Here is a 20092-nt window from a genome sequence, read left to right as displayed (position 1 = left end):
TATAGATATATACATATTCAGAATAACACAAAAATTACAGAATTTAGAGTTAGAATTATATATAAAATATTACTACATGCCATTTATAAACCATGCTCATCAAATCTAAAACATGGTTCATTGTAAAATCCATCATTATTTTATGTATACTTCTCTTAACCTACACCATGCTCAGCCTAAAATCAAGCCTTGCATACAATGAGTAACTACTCATAAAAGTTAATGAGACCATAATATATAAAGCTGAAGTTCTAGTACTTTGACCACCTGATGCGAAGAGCTGCCTCATTGGAAAAGACTCTGATGCTAGGGAAGATTGAAGGTAGGAGGAGAAGGGGCCAACAGAGGATGAGATGGTTGGATGGCGTCACTGACTCAGTGGACAGGAGTTTGGGTGAACTCAAGGAAGTAGTGAAGGACAGGGAAGCTGGGCGTGCTGCGGTTCACAGGGTTGAAAAGAGCTGGACACCACTTAGTGACTGAACAACATCTCTGTCCTCCAGAGACATTTTCTCTGCTTCTTACAAGCTGTTCCTGTCACAGACAACCTCTTTATAATTAATTCCGAGCTAAGAGATGGTCTAAACCATCATTTTCTCATCATTAATTCAACAAACACTCATGTAGTATTTAGAATATACTAGCATGGAGTCAGGCAAAAGGGATTTGAAGGTGACCAAAATGTTCAGCCTCAACCTGAACAAGCTTACTCTTTCACAGGAAAAAGAGATCTGGAAATGGTTGTAAAATGAAAATTGATAAAGTGAAGGTGTGCATGTGGCACAAGGTACAATTGGAACAACAAAGAAAGGATTATATGTACACTTATTGGGAGAAAAGCTGGGAGAAGAAAATACCCAGCAAGGTAGATAGATAAGAAGTGGAACAGGATTTTAGGCAGGAGAAGGACCTGTGAGCAAAGACATGGATAGAGAAAGACATGGATAGTAAGAGAAAGCAGTGTGATTCAAGTTACCATGAATAATTAAGCGAGGGCTAAGAGTGGGTTATACATGAAATGAGAGAGTTAGGGAAGAATCGATTTTAAAGGGCAAGAAAGGTCAGAATGGTAGCCTAGACATGATAGCAAAAGCAGGAAGAGTCATTGAGGGCTTTCATCTAGACATATTGATCAGATTCATATTGGAGCATGATTGTCTTTACTCGGGCTGGCAGTCACTACTGCAGCAATTAACCTTGCACAAAAAATTTGGAGGGCTCTTGGTGAAATTCCAATAGCCAATTCACCCAGAAAAGCAACCCTCTTCTTTCTCTTGTCTTCTTCTGTGGGACACAAAATCAGAGAATTTAGAGTTAGAAGGAAACTTAAATATCATTTTGCCCCGTCATGTCAATTCCAGATTAAGGCAAGAGATTCAATTTAACTCACACATCTTTGTTGTTGTTGCTTAGTCACTAAGTTTTGCTGACTCTTTTGCAACCCCATGGACCATAGCCCACAAGGCTCCTCTGTCCTTGGGATTTCCCAGGCAAGAATACTGGAGTGGGTTGCCATTTCATTCTCCAGAGGATCTTCCTAACCCAGGGATCAAACTCACATCTTCTGCATTGGCAGGTGGATTCCTTACCACTGAGCCATCAGGGAAGCCAGCTCACACATCTACCCACTGAAAAAGCATGAGCCAAAATTCATATTTCTAATTCTAAAATTCTTTCCAGTTTCTCATTTGCTGAACTTTCAGAACTCTGCCTGAAGAACTATGGACAGAGGTTCATGACATTGTACAGGAGACAGGGATCAAGACCATCCACAAGGAAAAGAAATGCAAAAAGGCAAAATGGTTGTCTGAGGAAGCCTTACAAATAGCTGTGAATAGAAGAAAAGCAAAAGGCAAGGGAGAAAAGGAAAGATATACCCATTTGAATACAGAGTTCCAAAGAATAGCAAGGAGATATAAGAAAACCTTCCTCAGTGATCAGTACAAAGAAATGGAGGAAAACAATAGAATGGGAAAGACTTGAGATATCTTAAAAAAAAATTAGAGATACCAAGGGAACTTTTCATGCAAAGATGGGCACAATAAAGGACAGAAATGGTATGAACCTAACAGAAGCAGGAGATATTAAGAGGAGGTGGCAAAAATAAACAGAAGAATTTTACAAAAAAGATCTTCAAGATCCAAATAATCACAATGGCATGATCACCAACCTAGAGCCAGACATCCTGGAACATGAAGTCAGGTGGGCATTAGGAAGCATCACTACGAACAAAGCTAGTGGAGGTGATGAAATTCAGTTGAGGTATTCCAAATCTTGAAAGATGATGCTGTGAAAGTGCTGGACTCAATATGCCAGCAAATTTGGAAAACTCAGTAATGGCCACAGGACTGGAAAAGCTCAGTTTTCATTCCAATCCCAAAGAAAGGCAATGCCAAAGAATGCTCAAACTACCACACAATTGCACTCATCTCACATGCTAGCAAAGTAATGCTCAAAATTCTACAAGTCAGGCTTCAACGGTACATGAACCGTGAACTTCCAGATGTTCAAGCTGAATTTAGAAAAGGCAGAGGAACCAGAGATCAAATTGCCAACATCCATTGGATCATTGGAAAAGCAAGAGAGTTCCAGAAAAACATCTACTTCTATTTTATTGACTATGCCAAAACCTTTGACTGTGTGGACCAAAACAAACTCTGGAAAATTCTGAAAGAGAAGAAAATACCAGACCACCTGACCAGCCTCTTGAGAAATCTGTATGCAGGTCAGGAAGCAACAGTTAGAACTGGACATGGAACAACAGACTGGAAAAGGCATATGTTAAGGCTGTATATTGTCACCCTGTTTATTTAATTTATATGCAGAGTACATCACGAGAAACGCTGTACTGGATGAAGCACGAGCTGGAATCAAGATTGCCGGGAGAAATATCAATAACCTCAGATATGCAGATGACACCACCCTTATGGCAGAAAGTGAAGAAGAACTAAAGAGCTTCTTGATGAAAGTGAAAGAGGAGAATGAAAAAGTTGGCTTGAAGCTCAACATTCAGAAAACAAAGATCATGGCATCTGGTCCCATCACTTCATGGCAAATAGATGAGGAAACAGTGAGAGACTTTATTTTGAGGGGCTCCAAAATCACTGCAGATGGTGACTGTAGCCATAAAATTAAAAGACGTTTGCCCCTTGGAACAACAGTTATGATCAACAGCATATTAAAAAGCAGACACATTTCTTTGCCATAAAAGATCTGTCTAGTCAAGGCTATGGCTTTTCCAGTAGTCATGTTTGGATGTGAGAGTTGGACTGTGAAGAAAGCTGAGCACTGAAGAATTGACACTTTCGAACTGTGGTGTTGGAGAAGACTCTTGAGAGTCCCTTGGACTGCAAGGTGATCCAACCAGTCCATCCTAAAGGAAATCAGTCCTGAGTATTCATTGGAGGGACTGATGCTGAAGCTGAAACTCCAATACTTTGGCCACTTGATGCAAATAAGACCCTGATGCTGGGAAAGATTGAGGGCGGGAGAAGGGGACGACAGAGGATGAGATGGTTGGATGGCATCACCGACTCAATGGACATGAGTTTGAGTAAACTGCAGGAGTTTGTGATGGACAGGGAGGCCTGGCGTGCTGCAGTCCATGGGGTCGCAAAGAGTCGGACACGACTGAGAGACTGAACTGACTAACTGATTGAACTGATCTAAACAAAGTGAAAGTATTCATCTGTAATTTTAATGCCTATGTGAACACCATGCTACTGACAAAGATCAAGATACTGGAAGTGTTTTAAGTTATTGATAAAGATGCTTGAATCAATATCTGTATCATTTTCTTATCATCTGTGATAAATCCTAAGGTTTGAATTGTCAAATCAGACTCCCCCAAATCACAGCAAACTGCATTAATGGTTCAATGGATACAGGCCACTATCAAGCATTTATAAAACATCCTTTTTGGGAAAAGCTATAACCATCAGATGGTGACTGTAGCCATGAAATTAAAAGCCGCTTACTCCTTGGAAGGAAAGTTATGACCAACCTAGATAGTATATTGAAAAGCAGAGACATTACTTTGCCAACAAAGGTCTGTCTAGTCAAGGCTATGGTTTTTCCTGTGGTCATGTATGGATGTGAGAGTTGGACTGTGAAGAAAGCTGAGCGCCGAAGAATTGATGCTTTTGAACTGTGGTGTTGGAGAAGACTCTTGAGAGTCCCTTGGACTGCAAGGAGATCCAACCAGTCCATTCTGAAGGAGATCAGCCCTGGGATTTCTTTGGAAGGAATGATGCTAAAGCTGAAACTGCAGTACTTTGGCCACCTCATGTGAAGAGTTGACTCATTGGAAAAGACTCTGATGATGGGAGGGATTGGGGGCAGGAGGAGAAGGGGACGACAGAGGATGAGATGGCTGGATGGCATCACTGACTCGATGGACATGAGTCTGAGTGAACTTCGGGAGTTGGGAATGGACAGGGAGGCCTGGCCTGTTGCGATTCACAGGATCGAAAAGAGTCGACACGACTGAGCAACTGAACCGAACTGAACTGACTGATAACCATCAGACCCAGCATTTAAAACTGTCCACTTTCTCCTGCATTTTGACACATTTTGATTTCAGATGTACAAGGAGGTTTTGAGTGTTGTATGCAAAAGTATTTCTCACAAAAGGAAGGCAGTGGGAGGGACTTCCCTGGTGGTCTGATGGTTAAGAATCTGCCTTGCAATGCAGGGAACACGGATTCCATCCCTGATCTGGGAAGATCCCGCATGCCACTGAGCAACTCAGCCCATGAGGAGCAACTACTGAGCCCAGGCACCCGGGAGCCCATGGACCACAACCAGCATGTGCATCACAACAAAAGATGTCGCATGATGCACCTAAAACTCAACTCAGCCAAGAAATAAATTAAAATATTTGGGACTTTCCTGGCAATCCAGTGGTTAAGACTCAGCATTTTCACTGCAGAGAGCCTGGGTTCAATTCCTGGTCAGGATACTAAGATTCCACATGCTGCGTTTTTTTGTTTTACTCACTCAGTCATGTCTGGCTCTTTAGTGACACCACGGACTGTAGCCCACCAGTCTCCTCTGTCCATGGGATTTTCCAGGCAAAAATACTGTAGTCCTTCTTCCAGGAATCTTTCAGGATCAGGGATCAAATCCGTAGCCCCTGCACTGGCAGACAGATTACCACTGAGACACTTGGGAAATCCCATGGTGTGGCCAATAAAAAAGAGAAAGCAAGGTGGTTTGAGGATATCTCCAATTTAAGCTTCCTTACAAAGTTACCCCATCTCCAGCCAGCCATGCCACATAAATCCGTAAATTACAGGCTTTTCTGCAATAAGCAACCTCAGTTCAGTTCAGTTCAGTCGCTCAGTCGTGTCCCACTCTTTGAGACCCCATGAATCACAGCACGCCAGGCCTCCCTGTCCAACACCATCTCCTGGAGTTCACTCAGACTCATGTCCATCGAGTCGGTAATGCCATCCAGCCATCTCATCCTTTGTCGTCCCCTTCTCCTCCTGCCCCCAATCCCTCCCAGCATCAGGGTCTTTTCCAATGAGTCAACTCTTCTCGTGAGGTGGCCAAAGTATTGGAGTTTCAGCTTCAGCATCAGTCCTTCCAATGAACACCCAGGACTGATCTCCTAAGCAACCTAGACAGACCAAAAATGTCCTACTAAATACATTTCCTACATATAGGCTCTTCCTGGTATCTTTCCACCAGTAAATACCATGGTCAAATTTACAAGGAGGTCTGATGAATCTGTTTCTTCCTCTGAGGGTCCTGGGAAGGGGGAGAATCAATCACAAATCTGCTGTTAACATTTCCTTGCATGTTTATATCCTAAGTTCAAAAATCTAACTGGCCACAGGCATAGAGGATTAACTGAGAAGCTCCTAAAATGACCCCATACATATCTGAAAATTCATTCCTAATTGTTTCTGAAGCAAAAAATGTAATCAAAAAGAAAAGCTTGCCTTTTAAAACAATGAACATCCATTTTTTGAACAAAAATAAATATTGATAATTTTGTATTTTCAAGACATACAAATCAAATCATATAATCAATAAAGTTGGTTTTTACGTGTTTTTTTTTTGATGAAATGATTGAATCTAAAATGAAAACTTATAGTTTGTTTTTTAAAAATCAATAAAAGACTTATGATTTTGATAATATGAAAAACTACTTTTTGATAATGTGGGAAAAAAAATGGGCCAAAGAACTAAGTAGACATCTCTTCAAAGAAGACATACAGATGGCTAACAAACACATGAAAAGATGCTCAACATCACTCATTATCAGAGAAATGCAAATTAAAACCACAATGAGGTACCATTTCACACCAGTCAGAATGGCTGCGATCCAAAAGTCTACAAGCAATAAATGCTGAAGAGGGTGTGGAGAAAAGGGAACCCTCTTACACTGTTGGTGGGAATGCAAACTAGTACAGCCACTATGGAGAACAGTATGGATATTCCTTAAAAAACTGGAAATAGAACTGCCTTATGATCCAGCAATCCCACTGCTGGGCATACACACCGAGGAAACCTGAATTGAAAGAGACACGTGTATCCCAACATTCATTGCAGCACTCTTTATAATAGCCAGGACATGGAAGCAACCTAGATGCCCATCAGCAGATGAATGGATAAGAAAGCTGTGGTACATATACACAATGGAGTATTACTCAGCCATTAAAAAGAATACATTTGAATCAGTTCTAATGAGGTGGATGAAACTGGAGCCTATTATACAGAGTGAAGTAAGCCAGAAAGAAAAACACCAATTCAGTATACTAACGCATATATATGGAATTTAGAAAGATGGTAATGATAACCCTGTATGCGAGAGAGCAAAAGAGACACAAATGTATAGAACAGTCTTTTGGACTCTGTGGGAGTGGGAGAGAGTGGGGTGATTTGGGAGAATGGCATTGAAACATATATAATATCGTATTTGAAATGAATTGCCAGTCCAGGTTCAATGCAGGATACAGGATGCTTGGGGCTGGTGCACTGGGATGACCCAGAGGGATGGTATGGGGAGGGAGGTGGGTGGGAGGTTCAGGATGGGAAACACATGTACACCCATGGCAGATTCATGTTGATGTATGGCAAAACCAATACAATATTGTAAAGTAATTAGCTTCCAATTAAAATAAAAAAATATAAATTTAAAAAAATAAAAAATCAATAAAAGACTTATGATTTTGATCATATGAAAACTAAATTAAAATTCTTCCTTAAAAATCTTTCCTGCATATTTTTCCTCTTACAAATACACTTTTAAATGCATAAGTATTTTTTTAGTTTTATTGAAGTATAATTGATTTAAAATGTTGTGTTAATTTCTGCTATATATTAAAATAATTCAGTTATGCATATTTTTTTCCATATTGTTTTCTTAAAATACATAACTGTTATCTCAAGGAAATCCCCAGGTTCCAGAAATCCAGAAGGAAGAAGTATTAGATGTGTTAACTCAGGCTGCCCTGGGTGTGGATAATGTGGAGGGTGGTCTTGGAGCTGAAAGGCTCTGGTTTTAATTGGCAACTGCACAAGAGAAGTTCAATAAAAACTCTATTGAAAACAAAGTCAAAGCACCCTTAAAAAGTACATTCTTACTGGACTGAAAAAAAATCTGTCCAACAGCACAGACCATCAGGGAAGTTTGTTTGGGCTCTGGGTAGGAAAATAAAGTTCTCCTTAACAATTCTTAATGTTGAATCTCCCTCACACTGATTTGGGATTCAAATTCACACACATAAATAGAGTAGAATAAGCAGATTTTTTAGTGATGCAGAAATAACCACCAGAAGTAACCATAACTAACAAGATTGTAAGTCACGAGAAGAATCAAGCTTAAATGTGTCTCAATATACAACACAATGAAATGGTAAATATGTCAGGGAAAGGCTGCATTGTCTAACTTTACTGTGGAAGTCATTTTGCAATATATACGTGTATCAAAACATCATATTGTACACCTGAAACTTACATAATGGCATATGTCAATCATACCTCAATAAAGCTAGGCAATTTTACTTTTTAAAATAAGGCATGTTAAGGAATAAGATTCCACCTATTAATATGCAAGTATTTTTGCTTCACAAACTACAGGCCCAGATTTTATTTTATAAAAGTAGCTGTTTTTGCATTTTTGTAAAATATTTATTCTCCAGAAAACCAAGTAAAATGTAATTAACCCATCAGTATTTTAATGTTTCTGGTGTCCTTGGAACTTGATGTAGTAAGCAAGATCTCACTTCAAAAGGATTTTCCTGTTATGAAAAGAGCATTTTCTATCATTTAAATTACTTCAATTCTTTTTTTACAAGAGCAGAACAAAGTTTTGCAACTGAAATATTCGTTTCATCTTTTTTTCTACAAAAGTGTTTGATATTTTTTAAAAAGCTAAATGGTTAAAAGATAGTGTTTTTAAAAAACTGCAATATTTCTTTCATAATTTGGTTAACAGCTAAATGTTAATTTGTCAAACTGTGAAAGAAATATTCGGATATTTTATATAGATGTTTAAACTGGATCACATACTATGAAAGAACACTATTTTTGATGACAAGGTGATACTCGAAGTGATGCAGCAAAGGTTCTGATAGAAATCATCTTTCCAGCTATTTAGGGAGACGGCAGAGATGCAGGAAAATATTAGTGAAAGAAATGGCATATTGTGGTGCCAAGTGTTGTTAAGAAATGCAAAATTTAGATTCTGTGAGTGTAATATATTTAATTAGTTTTGAATTAAAGCAGAGATATAGGGAAAACCTAGAGCTGTCAGATCACATAAAGGGCTTTCAGTTAAATTCTATTCAGCAGGGGTTGAGTTTCTACTCTATATGAAGGCTCTCTGGGGCCAAATAAATGATGCACAGTGTCCTCCTTCAAGGAGTTTAGGTTTATTGATTCAGTGATTAATCAGAGAAAAAAATTAATACAAGTGAAAGATATATTTTTAATAATTTAAGAAACTAATAATCCAACAGAATTATCTAGACTTATAAAACTAAGAATCACATATATAGTATTCATAATATTTCAGCAATTTGTAAGAAAATAGTAAACTTGAAAGAAATTTTGGAGCAGATTGCTTCCTAGCAATAAATTACATTTCCTCTAAAGTGATATTCATCAAACATACTGTCTCTGTGTTATGGGCTCAGTAGTATCCCCTCAAAAATTGGTGATAAAGTTCTAATCTCTCCTACCTCAAAATGTGACCTTATTTGGAAATAAGAGTCTTTACAGAGGTCAATTAAAATAAGGTCATTGAGGTGGGCCTTAATCTAATGTAACTGGTGTTCTTATGAGAAGACAGAATTTGGACACGAACACGAACAGAGGAAAGACACAGGGAGAAGATGATCATCTACAAGCCAGGGAGAGAGACTGGTAACAGGTCCTTTACCACAGCCTTCAAAGGAAGCCCCTTGTTATCTTGATGTCAAACGTCTAGCCTCCAGAACTTCGAGAAAATACACTTATGTTGTTTAAGTCAACCCAGCCTGTGGCACTTTGTTACGGCAGCCCTAGCAAGCTAATAGTCTCTCTGCTTTATTCTAATGTAACCATCCTCGTGCATCGGAGATGGACGTTTAGGCTACTGGGAATGGGGAATACTGTCTCACTTTCCATTATATTTTCTAAAAAAAATCATTAATCTAATCAAATAATAAAATGCCAATTAAAGAAAATAATCACAGGAAGAAAAAAAGAGAAAAAGTAGTTACCTCACAAGTCAGAACTAGAAACGAGGACTTTGGGGGAGTTGCTTTATATCATAAGCACCTCATTTTTGTTCAGTCGCTCAGTCATGTCCGACTCTTTGTGACCCCATGGACTGCTGCACGCCAGGCTTCCCTGTCCTTCAGCATCACCCAGAGCTTGCTCAAACTTATCTCCACTGTGTCGGTGATGCCATCCAACCATCTCGTCCTCTGTCATCCCCTTCTCCTCCTGCTTTCTATGTTTCCCAGCATCAGGGTGTTTTCCAGTGAGTCAGCTCTTCACATCAGGTGGCCAAAGTATTGGAGCTTCAGCATCAGTCCTTCCAATAAATATTCAGGGTTTATTTCCTTTAGGATTGACTGGTTTGATCTCCTTGCTGTCCAAGAGTCTTTAATCATTTGCATGTATTATTTTAACCCTAAATTCAATAGATGGAGATAGGTAGGTGGGTAATTACAAAGAAAGAAAGAAAAATAAACCAATGGGCAATGTGCCCACATTTAAATAACAATTTAAACAATTTAAATCAACAATGAAGTTTTAATTCTCACTTCTAAATTATTCACAAGGGTATTTTGACTCTCTGAAGTTCATAAACAGAATTTAAATCACCCAAGCAGAAGTAATTTGCTGCTTTTAAGCCAAAGCCCTGACTAGCTAAAGAGTTGCCTCTAGGAATTAACCAGAACAAAATCCTGATTAAACAACTAATTGGCTTGTCTGCTAATGAAAAGAAAATCGAAGCACATTTCTCTACCTTGAGATACAGAGTCATAAAACAAAAGTTTTCAGAACCACCTCAGAGATGTTTAAATCACTGACAGTAAAATTCAACAAGGTGAAGCCTAGCGAAGGAAGCAATGAGAATGTCCAAGATCCTGATCCAAGCAGTGAGTCGCGGCAAGCCACAGGACAGGTATGCGCCCCATGTCCCTAAATCACTCCTGATTCGCTTCATTTCCTGGCTGGGAGAGGGATTTTCATAAACACTGGGATATGTGATTTCTCTGAAGTTTTACCTGCTACCGACTAAGCCATGGACTGTTCGTCTTTGGGGTTTATCCTCATCATTTTATATACTGCATATATTGGCTTTAAAATGGAGTAATGCGTAGAAGACTCTATTACAATTTGGAAAAACCAAGTAAGACTTCTCTTTGTTGATTTTCACTTCTGCCATCATCCAAAATGAAATTGTTTCTCAAATATTAAGCATGTTATATGATCTAGTTCCAACAGAGAAGGTCAAACATCCTGGTCTTAGTAAACCATATTTTAATGGTGGTTTCTCTAGACCAGAAGTTCTCAATGAGGAGTAGTTTGCACTGAGGACAACTATCAGTATTTGAAGATATTTTTTGTTGTCACAGTTTAAGGGTAGGAAGTTATTAGTATCTAAAGGGGAAAGGCCAGAGATGCTGCTATAAATCCTAGAATGTACAGGAGAGCCCTTTACAACATAGAATTATCCAGGTTAACACTTTAATATTACCAAAGTGGAGAAACCATGCTCTGGAAAAAATATTTTCTTAAGTTCTAAGTCTGTTCACCTTTAAAATAAAGATAATACCTGCTTTGTAGCCTTGGTATACAAACTAGAGACAGTATAGATAAAGCATATAGTAGGGCAATTCTTATTACCATTATTAATCATTTGTATCCTTATGACAGATTTAAGTCCAAATGATAATCATATGATCAACATTCACTTACAGCTCTCTATAGAACAATTTTCATGAATTACTCACTAGATTTACCTAAAATCACAACATAAGATTTTTAAAGCAAGAATTATTTTCTCATCTAAGACAACTGGATGAAAGATGTCAAGTACAAACAAGAAGGTACGTCAGGGACTGGCATAGCATGGTCTAATGATTCAGGTTTAAATGAGCCTAGAGTACATAAAATATCAAGATTACCTAATGTTAGCCCTGGAAAATTTGCCTTCCTTTTCTGATTAACACAGACTGTTTTTACAGTGGAGAGAATTGGAGAGCATGTGCTTAGCATGGCTTTACGAGAGTGTCCTTGACATCTTTCTAATTCTTGTGTCAAAATAAATAATCTCACACTTTACGAGTTATTTATATGTTTAAAAACTTATAGACGGTCACAAATGTTGAGCTGGGTACTTCCCTTCCGCTAGCCTAGTTGTGTTTCTCTCTGGGAAAGTCATCACAGCAATGCTTGCCAACTTGCCAACTATCACGATTATTTTCCCACAGAGCACATAAAAAATAGCTAATACATTATTCTCTGGGAGAACATAATAGCTAACAGGAATTACTATGTGCCAAACAAAGTGTTATCCCTTTTCAAGCACTATTGTATTGAATACTCACAATACCCACGGGCCCTGTTATAATTTGCTATTTACACACAACTGACAAATTGCAGACTCTGAATTGGAATCCTGTTCTGTCTGATTTTAGTGCCTGAGAACTAAATCATTAGGTTATGTTGCTACAGAACGGGAGAAATAGTAGTTGAATCAACTTTTCAAAATGCTTAACCTACAGGAGGAAAAAAAGAGATGCTAGAGACAAGGCAAAGTAAACAAAAATTCAGGAGTTGTCTGTCCTTCAGAAACATTAATACTGGAGAGCTAGTCAGAGTAGACCCCAGTAGAAGCGCTCTTACACATTCTGTGCATTCTGATGGCCATAATTTATGGATGCTCATCAGGAAGTCTGCTGGCATCACATATCTTAAAAGTCATATTAGGGAATTATTTGAGTCTACTTTTTCCAATAATATGTCAGTAAAAGGAAAATAGTTTTTTATCCAGTTTCAACAGTGCTAAATGTTAAAATTGACACAAAGTTAAACCCCTATTTTCCTCTACAGAATATAACCTTTTAAAATGACATTTAAACAACATGTTTCTGAAATACAAATAGATTATTTCAGTCCTATAAGGAAATATCTAGGAATGAATAAATCAATTTGCATTGTATTTTAAGTGTCATTTAAACAGTTAATTCTCAAACCAAAATATCATAGGTAATTCAGATTTGTAAATAGCCATTAAATCAAAAATTGCAAATTCACATTTGTCCAAACTCTCTCTCATACTCCAGAGTAAGGCATTATTCACATAAATTAATATTTATGTACACATAAAACTATGATGAAAATGTTAATGAATAATATGATGTAAAAGTACTTGATTGAAGTCAGAAGCCTTTGTCACTATTTCATAATCTATCCAGAGATCTGTTTTCTAGGCAGTTAATCAATTTCTTATTCAATAATATAAGAATAATAATAGCTGCCTTGCCTAATATGCATGTTGTTACAAGGCTGAAATTAAATCATCTAATTCATTTGCTTTTCAGTTTAAAATGTGTCTGACATACAGTGTCTAAAAGTAATGTCAAGATTCATATCAAGGCTTATAAGACTCTCAAGACCCCTTCCTTCTTCATTGGCCTCATATCCTCACATTTTTCCCCTTCTGAGCACTTCTGTGGTCTCCCTTCACCTATACACACCTTAGGCTTTTGCTAAACATGCATCCTCTGTCTGGAGTATTTTCCATGCTTTGTCTATCTGGAAAACAAAAATCTCATCTTGATTTGTAAATTCAAGAGTCACTTTCTCTCTAACAGTGTCCATCCTTTCCCTTCCACTCCAGTAGAACTGACCACTCCACCTTTAGCCCCACCTCTAGGGTCCACAAACATTTTCTCATCACCTATAACATTTCATGTCAGTTACATCTGTGTGTGTTTATTCCCCCTGCAAGACTGAGAGCAGCTTGGGAGCCAGTTTTTAGGTGCTTTAACCTTATCTCTTGATTCACTCTGTCCCCATAGGAAAATCTTCAGGTATACACTGGCCACATCCAGCGAGATATACTTACATTTCAAGGAAAGCTTAAGTGTTCAGATAAATGAGGAGGCAGAGGCAAATGAAATCATGGAGGGAATAAAGAAGAGAGCTGTGAGTAAAGACACCAAAGTGCTTTCTTCGCTCCATCACTTTACCTTCTATCACCGAAGACTTAGCTCAGAACCAATGTTCAGGTTATGGGAAGTGAGAACCAGAATTGTGAGAAGCATGTGTCAGGGAGAATCAGCAACCACACCAGAAAAAACAGACTGTGACCAACAAACTGTTGATGTTGAAGCTGATTATCCAATAGTAGAGTCAGGAATATCCATCTCAGTGCAAGAACTACCACTTTTAGTATATCATAAACAAATGACCAGTTTTGATGATTGGCTTGATAATGAAATGAAAAACTCTTATAATTACATTCAACTTCATTTTTATGTAAAATCACATATTCAGTTTAGTTCAGTCACTCAGTCGTGTCCGACTCTTTGCGACCCCACGGACTGCAGCACGCCAGGCCTCCCTGTCCATCAGCTCCCGGCGTTTACTCAAACTCATGCCCATCGAGTCAGTGATGCCATCCAACCATCTCATCTTCTGTCATCTCCTTCTCCCACCTTCAATCTTTCCCATCATCAGGGTCTTTTCCAATGAGTCAATTCTTTGCATCAGGTGCCAATGTACTGGAGTTTCAGTTTTAGCATCAGTCCCCCCAATGAATATTCAGGACTGATTTCCTTTAGGATGGACTGGTTGGATCTTCCTGCAATCCAAGGGACTCTCAAGAATCTTCTCCATCATCACAGTTCAAAATCACACATATAGTCTCTATTTTTTTTTTTCTCAAAGGGAGAAAACAAAAATGAAAAGAAATGTCTCAAAACCAAGATGCCACCAGTCTCAGCTGAAGAGTCACAGACCAAAATCCAAGGTAAGACCCAAATTTGTAGGAAAAAAAGTAAAAAGCATATTTCTCTGAAATGTATTGTCTGATGAAGCACGCTATTCCTTGACTAGATATTACCTAGGGTGATGCTTGAGACAATGTGAAAATATGGATATTTACAAAAATTATTTCTTCATTCAGTCATTTATTCAATAGATGTCTTCTTTTTTACCTATCACATGCCAGGCACTGGCCTGTGAGTTAGAGAAACAGTGATAAATAATTTGGGTTAAGTTTATGTTAATATAGCAAATAGTTTTTCAGATAAGTGTTATGAAAACAATAAAATAGATGTGGCTTGTGCGTGTGTAAAGGTTCTGTGTTCCTCTGCCAACTCTCTCCTCTAGAAATCTTGTCTCCTCCTAAGGCTGCCACATTCATTTCTACATTGATGAGGGGAGGGAGGAGGGAGGAGGGTTCAGGATGGGGAACACATGTATACCTGTGGCGGATTCATTTTGATATTTGGCAAAACTAATACAATTATGTAAAGTTTAAAAAATAAAATAAAATTTTAAATAAATAAATAAATAAATTCATATCAGACCAATTTCTTTTTTAAGACCCTGTTCAATATTTTCCAAGTAACCACTGGACAAATATAGCTGAATGTTCTACTGCCATCTCAAAGAAAGCATGACTAAAATTGAATTCCTTATCTTCTCTTTCAAATAAGCTCCCTCTCCTGATTTATTTCTATTCCTGGTTCTATCTTTTTTTTCTTTTTCAGTCTCCTGGGCTCAAAACTTAATTGATGTTTTATTCCTCTGTCTAGGCTGTTCTATAAAGAAAATTAGCCACCAAATCTTCTTTCATAAGGGCTCTCAAACCCACTTCATTCCTTTCCGATCCCAACACCAATACTATCCTTATTAGTAATTCATGCCTGCATGACTCCCAGGCCCTAAGTGATCTCTTCTGATTAGAGCTCTATTTCACCCAATCTTTCTCCTTTTTGTCCAGCTCTCAACAGTATTAGCAGATTACTTTTTCAAAATTAATCACTATTTTGATCTCTGCTAGTCTCTTCTAAAGAACCTTGAGTGCCTCAATATTGCCTGCACGACAAAATCTAAATTACTTCACCTGACTTTGCAGGATCTAATCAGATCTATTCCCAGTCCCTCTTTCCAGCCCTTCTCTCCTATTTCTCCTGAGTAGGAACACGACCACCAGGGAAACACAAAAATGGTAGAGGAATCACTAGAACAAAATATGCTATTGTTAAACAATAACATAATTATTGTCACAAAACTAGAGTAAATGTCTTAGCTTTTCATATATTAGACAAAGGTCTATCTATGATAATTTTTAATGATTCTTTAGTTTTACTAGAATAAATCTTGAGGCTGAGGCACAATTGACTTTTCACTAGCCAAAATTCCTGTCTATAAAGAGGAAAAATAAGAAGAATATGAAAATTACAAACAAGATTGTAAATGAACAATCACAAGAAAGGTTGTAAGTAAACAAATTACTCCAAAGTAATATCAACACACTCAAAAGCTGAAGAAATGGTCCCACTGCCATTATATCTCACTGCTCTTACTTAAGAGAAAGACAGTGTCTATGTGAAGAAAATAAAAATTTAACAGAAAACTTTAGAATAATCTTGAATGACTGGAGGAAAATAATATGTTCCCAGTTTGAAAGATAACATTGTGGAAATAAAAATCTATTTTTATAGTTAAGTCATATTTCTATTTTTATTATCTCTCTAGTTTTATTGATTTTGTTTATTTATTTATTTTGAAATATAGTTCTAGATTTTTATTGTCCTTATTAGAATGAAGAGAATACTTACTTTTCTCTATAGAAATCAGCTATTTTGTCCACTATCATTCTTTTGCATTTTCATCTCCTCCAAGATAACAAAAAAAAACAGTGTTTATCAGAGTCAGCATTTACCATTTATTTACCTAAGAAGAAAGAAAAAAAAAAGTGAATGTTCTGCAATGTTTTTCAATATAAATGTAGCTTAATATCACAAGGAATGATGCTAAAGCTGAAACTCCAGTACTTTGGCCACCTCATGTGAAGAGTTGACTCATTGGGAAAGACTCTGATGCTGGGAGGGATTGGGAGCAAAAGAAGAAGGGGACGACAGAGGATGAGATGGCTGGATGGCATCACTGACTCGGTGGACGTGAGTCTCAGTGAACTCCGGGAGTTGGTGATGGACAGGGAGGCCTGGAGTGCTGCAATTCATGGGGTCACAAAGAGTCGGACACGACTGAGCGACTGATCTGATCTGATCTGATCTGAACTCATTACTAAAGCTAGGCTCTTCAATTGTTAGATTATTTGATTTAAAATATTTACTATGATGTGTCACTGAAAGGGAAATATTTAATAAGCATAAGACTCTATTTCTGATAAAAGTTCACATATATAAAATTTCCACAGATAGTAAGACTCCTATACCAAGAGGATATAATTAAAAAAAAAAAAAATGTGTTCTTGACATTTTTTTCCCTTCCATTTTTTGTTTTGCTGAAAGTTTTCACTTTCATCTCAGGTTCAGAGTTGTTAACAAAATAAGCCACTCATCTACAAATAAATAATACAAACATTTGTTAGAGAATTATCTAGCTTACTTTCAATAAACTAACATTAAACAGAAAGAGAAACAGAAAGAGCAGAAGATACACCACCAAACTGGGTTTTGACCAACATCCAGACTAAGTCCCAAGTCACAGCATCTGGAGTCCCAGCTGGGAAAGGGTCCCAGGCAGCGAGGCCGCACCCTGGGTGGGACTTCAAAGGCTGCAATTTGGGGTTCCCGCTTATAATCCCAGGACGCACACCGATTTCAGCATCCATCGGTGACCAGTTTGCAGCTCTGGTTTCCTGTTAGTTTTAGCATGTAAAACTTGGACTGTTGCTAAGGCTGGGACCTGGTTGCCCTGGCCCCCTCCAGGTCTCAACAATCTCAAGGCTCCTCCCCCATCTTCTCTACGGTGCTGCAGGTCTTGCACTCCCAGCAAACAGTCTCTTTCAGTCTGGGCAGTGTCCAGGCAGGTTAGAAGCAAGGTCAGAGGCCCACTCTGCTTTGTCTCTGAAGCCTAAACAAGACTATTTATTTAATTTCCCTAACACCTTAATGAAAACAAAATTTCAACGGAAAGACACCTCTCTCGATCCTAATTCCTCTTTGACTATTGCCTCATTCCCACGTCCTCCTTTAGAGTAAGACTGCTTGAAATAGCTATATATACTTGTAGTCTCGGATTCCTGTGGTCCCTTTCTTTTTTATTGAAATATAGTTGCTTTAATGTTCTATTAATTAGTTCTGTACACCAGTGACTCAATTACACATATACATACATTCTTTTCCATATTATTTTCCATTACGGTTTATTATAGGATATTGAATATCGTTCCCTGTGCTATACAGGGAACTTTTTCTTTTTTTTTTTATTTAAATTTGACTGCACCTGGTCTATCTGCGGCATGTGGGATCTACTTCCCTGACCAGAGATCAAACCGAGGCCCCCTGCTTTGGGAGCATGGAGTCTCAGCCACTGGACCACCAGGGAAGTCTCTGCACATCTTTTCTACAAAGCCACCCTATGGCTGGACCTTACTGCTTGTCCATTCCACATGGACTAGTCTGCATCTGCTGATCCCAGGCTCTCACCAGCCCTCTCCCTCTCTCTCCTTCTTGGCAAGCACCAGCCTATTCTGTGTCCCTGCTTCGGTTTCTGTTTCATAGATAGGTTTATTTGTGCTATAATTTAGATTCCACATATAAGGGATACCATATGGGGTTTGTCTTTCTCCTTCTTAGTGTGATAATCTGTAGTTGCATCCAGTTCAGTTCAGTTCAGTCACTCAGTCCTGTCTGACTCTTTGCAACCCCATGGACTGCAGCACGCCAGGCGCCCCTGGTCCATCACCAACTCCCGGAGTTGCATCCATATCACTTCAAATGGCATCTTTCATTTTTATGGCTGCATAGTATTTCATCGCATATATGTATCACATCTTCTTTACACATTCATCTGTCAGTAGACATTTAGGATTTTTCCATGTCTTGGCTATTTTGAATAATGCTGCTATGAACACGGAGGTGTGTGTATCTTTTTGAATTATAGTTATGTCTGGATATATGCCCAGGAGAGAGATTGCAGAATCATTTGTTAATTCTATTTTTAGCTTTCTGAGTAACCTCCATCCTGTTTTCCACAGTGGCTACATCAATTTACATCCCCACCAACAATGTAAGAGGGCTCCCCTTTCTCCACACCCGCTCCAGCTCTTGACATCTTCTTAGCAACGATTTAAGAACATTATTTAATCTTCAATTTTTTTCAAAAGGAATAGAAGGTTTTTCTATAGATCATATACGAATTTTCACTGCATACAATGAACTGTGGTTAACAAAGGGAGGTATTGAGGAAGAGAGAAACACCCTACAGTAGAAATCAAATCTACATAAGCCAAAGGAAGAAAAAACCCACAAAATTGTCAAGATGATTCAATTGATTCAAGATGATTCAACTATAATTCTGTTTTATTATCACCTTTTTTAGTTTTTTATTGAGGTATACTTGATATACAATGTTGCGTTAGTTTCTGGTTTGCAGAAAAGTGATTCAGTTATACATAGATTGTATATATATATACACACACATTCTTTTTCATGTTCTTTTCCATTATGGTTTATCACCGGATATTGAAGATAGTTCCCTATTCTATACTGTAGGACCTTGTTTGTTATCTACTTTATGTATTGTACCTTGTATCTACTAATCCCAAACTCCTGATTTATCCCTCCTCCACCGCCTTACCCCTTTCGTAAACATGAGTTTGTTTTCCATGTCTGTAAGTCTGTTTCTGTTTGGACCTGGAGAAGGGAAAGGCTCCCCACTCCAGTATTCTGGCCTGGAGAATTGCATGGACTGTATAGTCCATGCGGTCGCAAAGAGTTGGACATGACTGAGCAACTTTCACTTTCACTGGCTATCTGTATGTCTTCTTTGAAGATATGTTTATTTAGGGTTTCCATCTATTTTTTTTTTAATTGGGTTGCTCGTTTTTTCTTATTGAGTTCTATGAGTTATTTGTATATTTTGGAAATCAAGTCCTTGTCAGTCACATCATTTGCAAGTATTTTCTCCCTGTCTGTAAGCTATCATTTAATTTGTTTTATGGTTTCCTTTGCTGTGGAAAAGTTTATAAATTTGATTTGGTCTCATTTGTTTCTTTTTGCTTTTATTTCTATTTCCTTGGGAGCCTGACCTAAGAAAACACTGGCATGATTTATGTCAGAGAATGTTTTGCCTAGGTTCTCTTCTAGGAGTTTTATATTGTCATGGTGTATGTTTGAGTCTTTAAGCCACTTTGAGTTTAGTTTTGAGTATGATGTGAAGAGGTATTCTTACTTCATTGATTTACACACAGCTGTCCAACTTTCCCAGCACCACTTGCCATAGAGACTGTCTTTTTTCATTGTATATTCTTGCCTCCTTTGTGGAAGGATTAATTGACCATAGGTATGTGGGTTTATTTCTGGGCTCTCTTCTGTTCTGTTGATCTGCATAACTGTTTTTCTGCCAAGATCATGCTATTTTGATTGCTGTAGTT

At 38.0% G+C, this 20092-nt stretch overlaps 1 protein-coding gene across 1 annotated transcript in view; it reads left to right on the top strand.

Annotated features, from left to right (window-relative positions):
* Window positions 1-10519: 10519 nt before the first annotated feature.
* The window catches only part of CNGB3 (cyclic nucleotide gated channel subunit beta 3), a 191217-nt gene continuing 181644 nt past the window's right edge, over window positions 10520-20092 (top strand). Inside the window, exons 1-2 of the mRNA XM_044928514.2 lie at window positions 10520-10630; window positions 14407-14488. Coding sequence (XP_044784449.2) covers window positions 10520-10630; window positions 14407-14488 — 193 coding nt within the window. The remainder of the gene's footprint in view (window positions 10631-14406; window positions 14489-20092) is intronic.

This window comes from Bubalus bubalis, chromosome 15, assembly GCF_019923935.1.
Source record: "Bubalus bubalis isolate 160015118507 breed Murrah chromosome 15, NDDB_SH_1, whole genome shotgun sequence".
In the NCBI taxonomy this organism is placed as follows: Eukaryota; Metazoa; Chordata; class Mammalia; order Artiodactyla; family Bovidae; genus Bubalus; species Bubalus bubalis.
The sequence above is the reverse complement of the archived record's forward strand: the minus strand, read 5'-3'. Positions and strand labels throughout refer to the sequence as shown.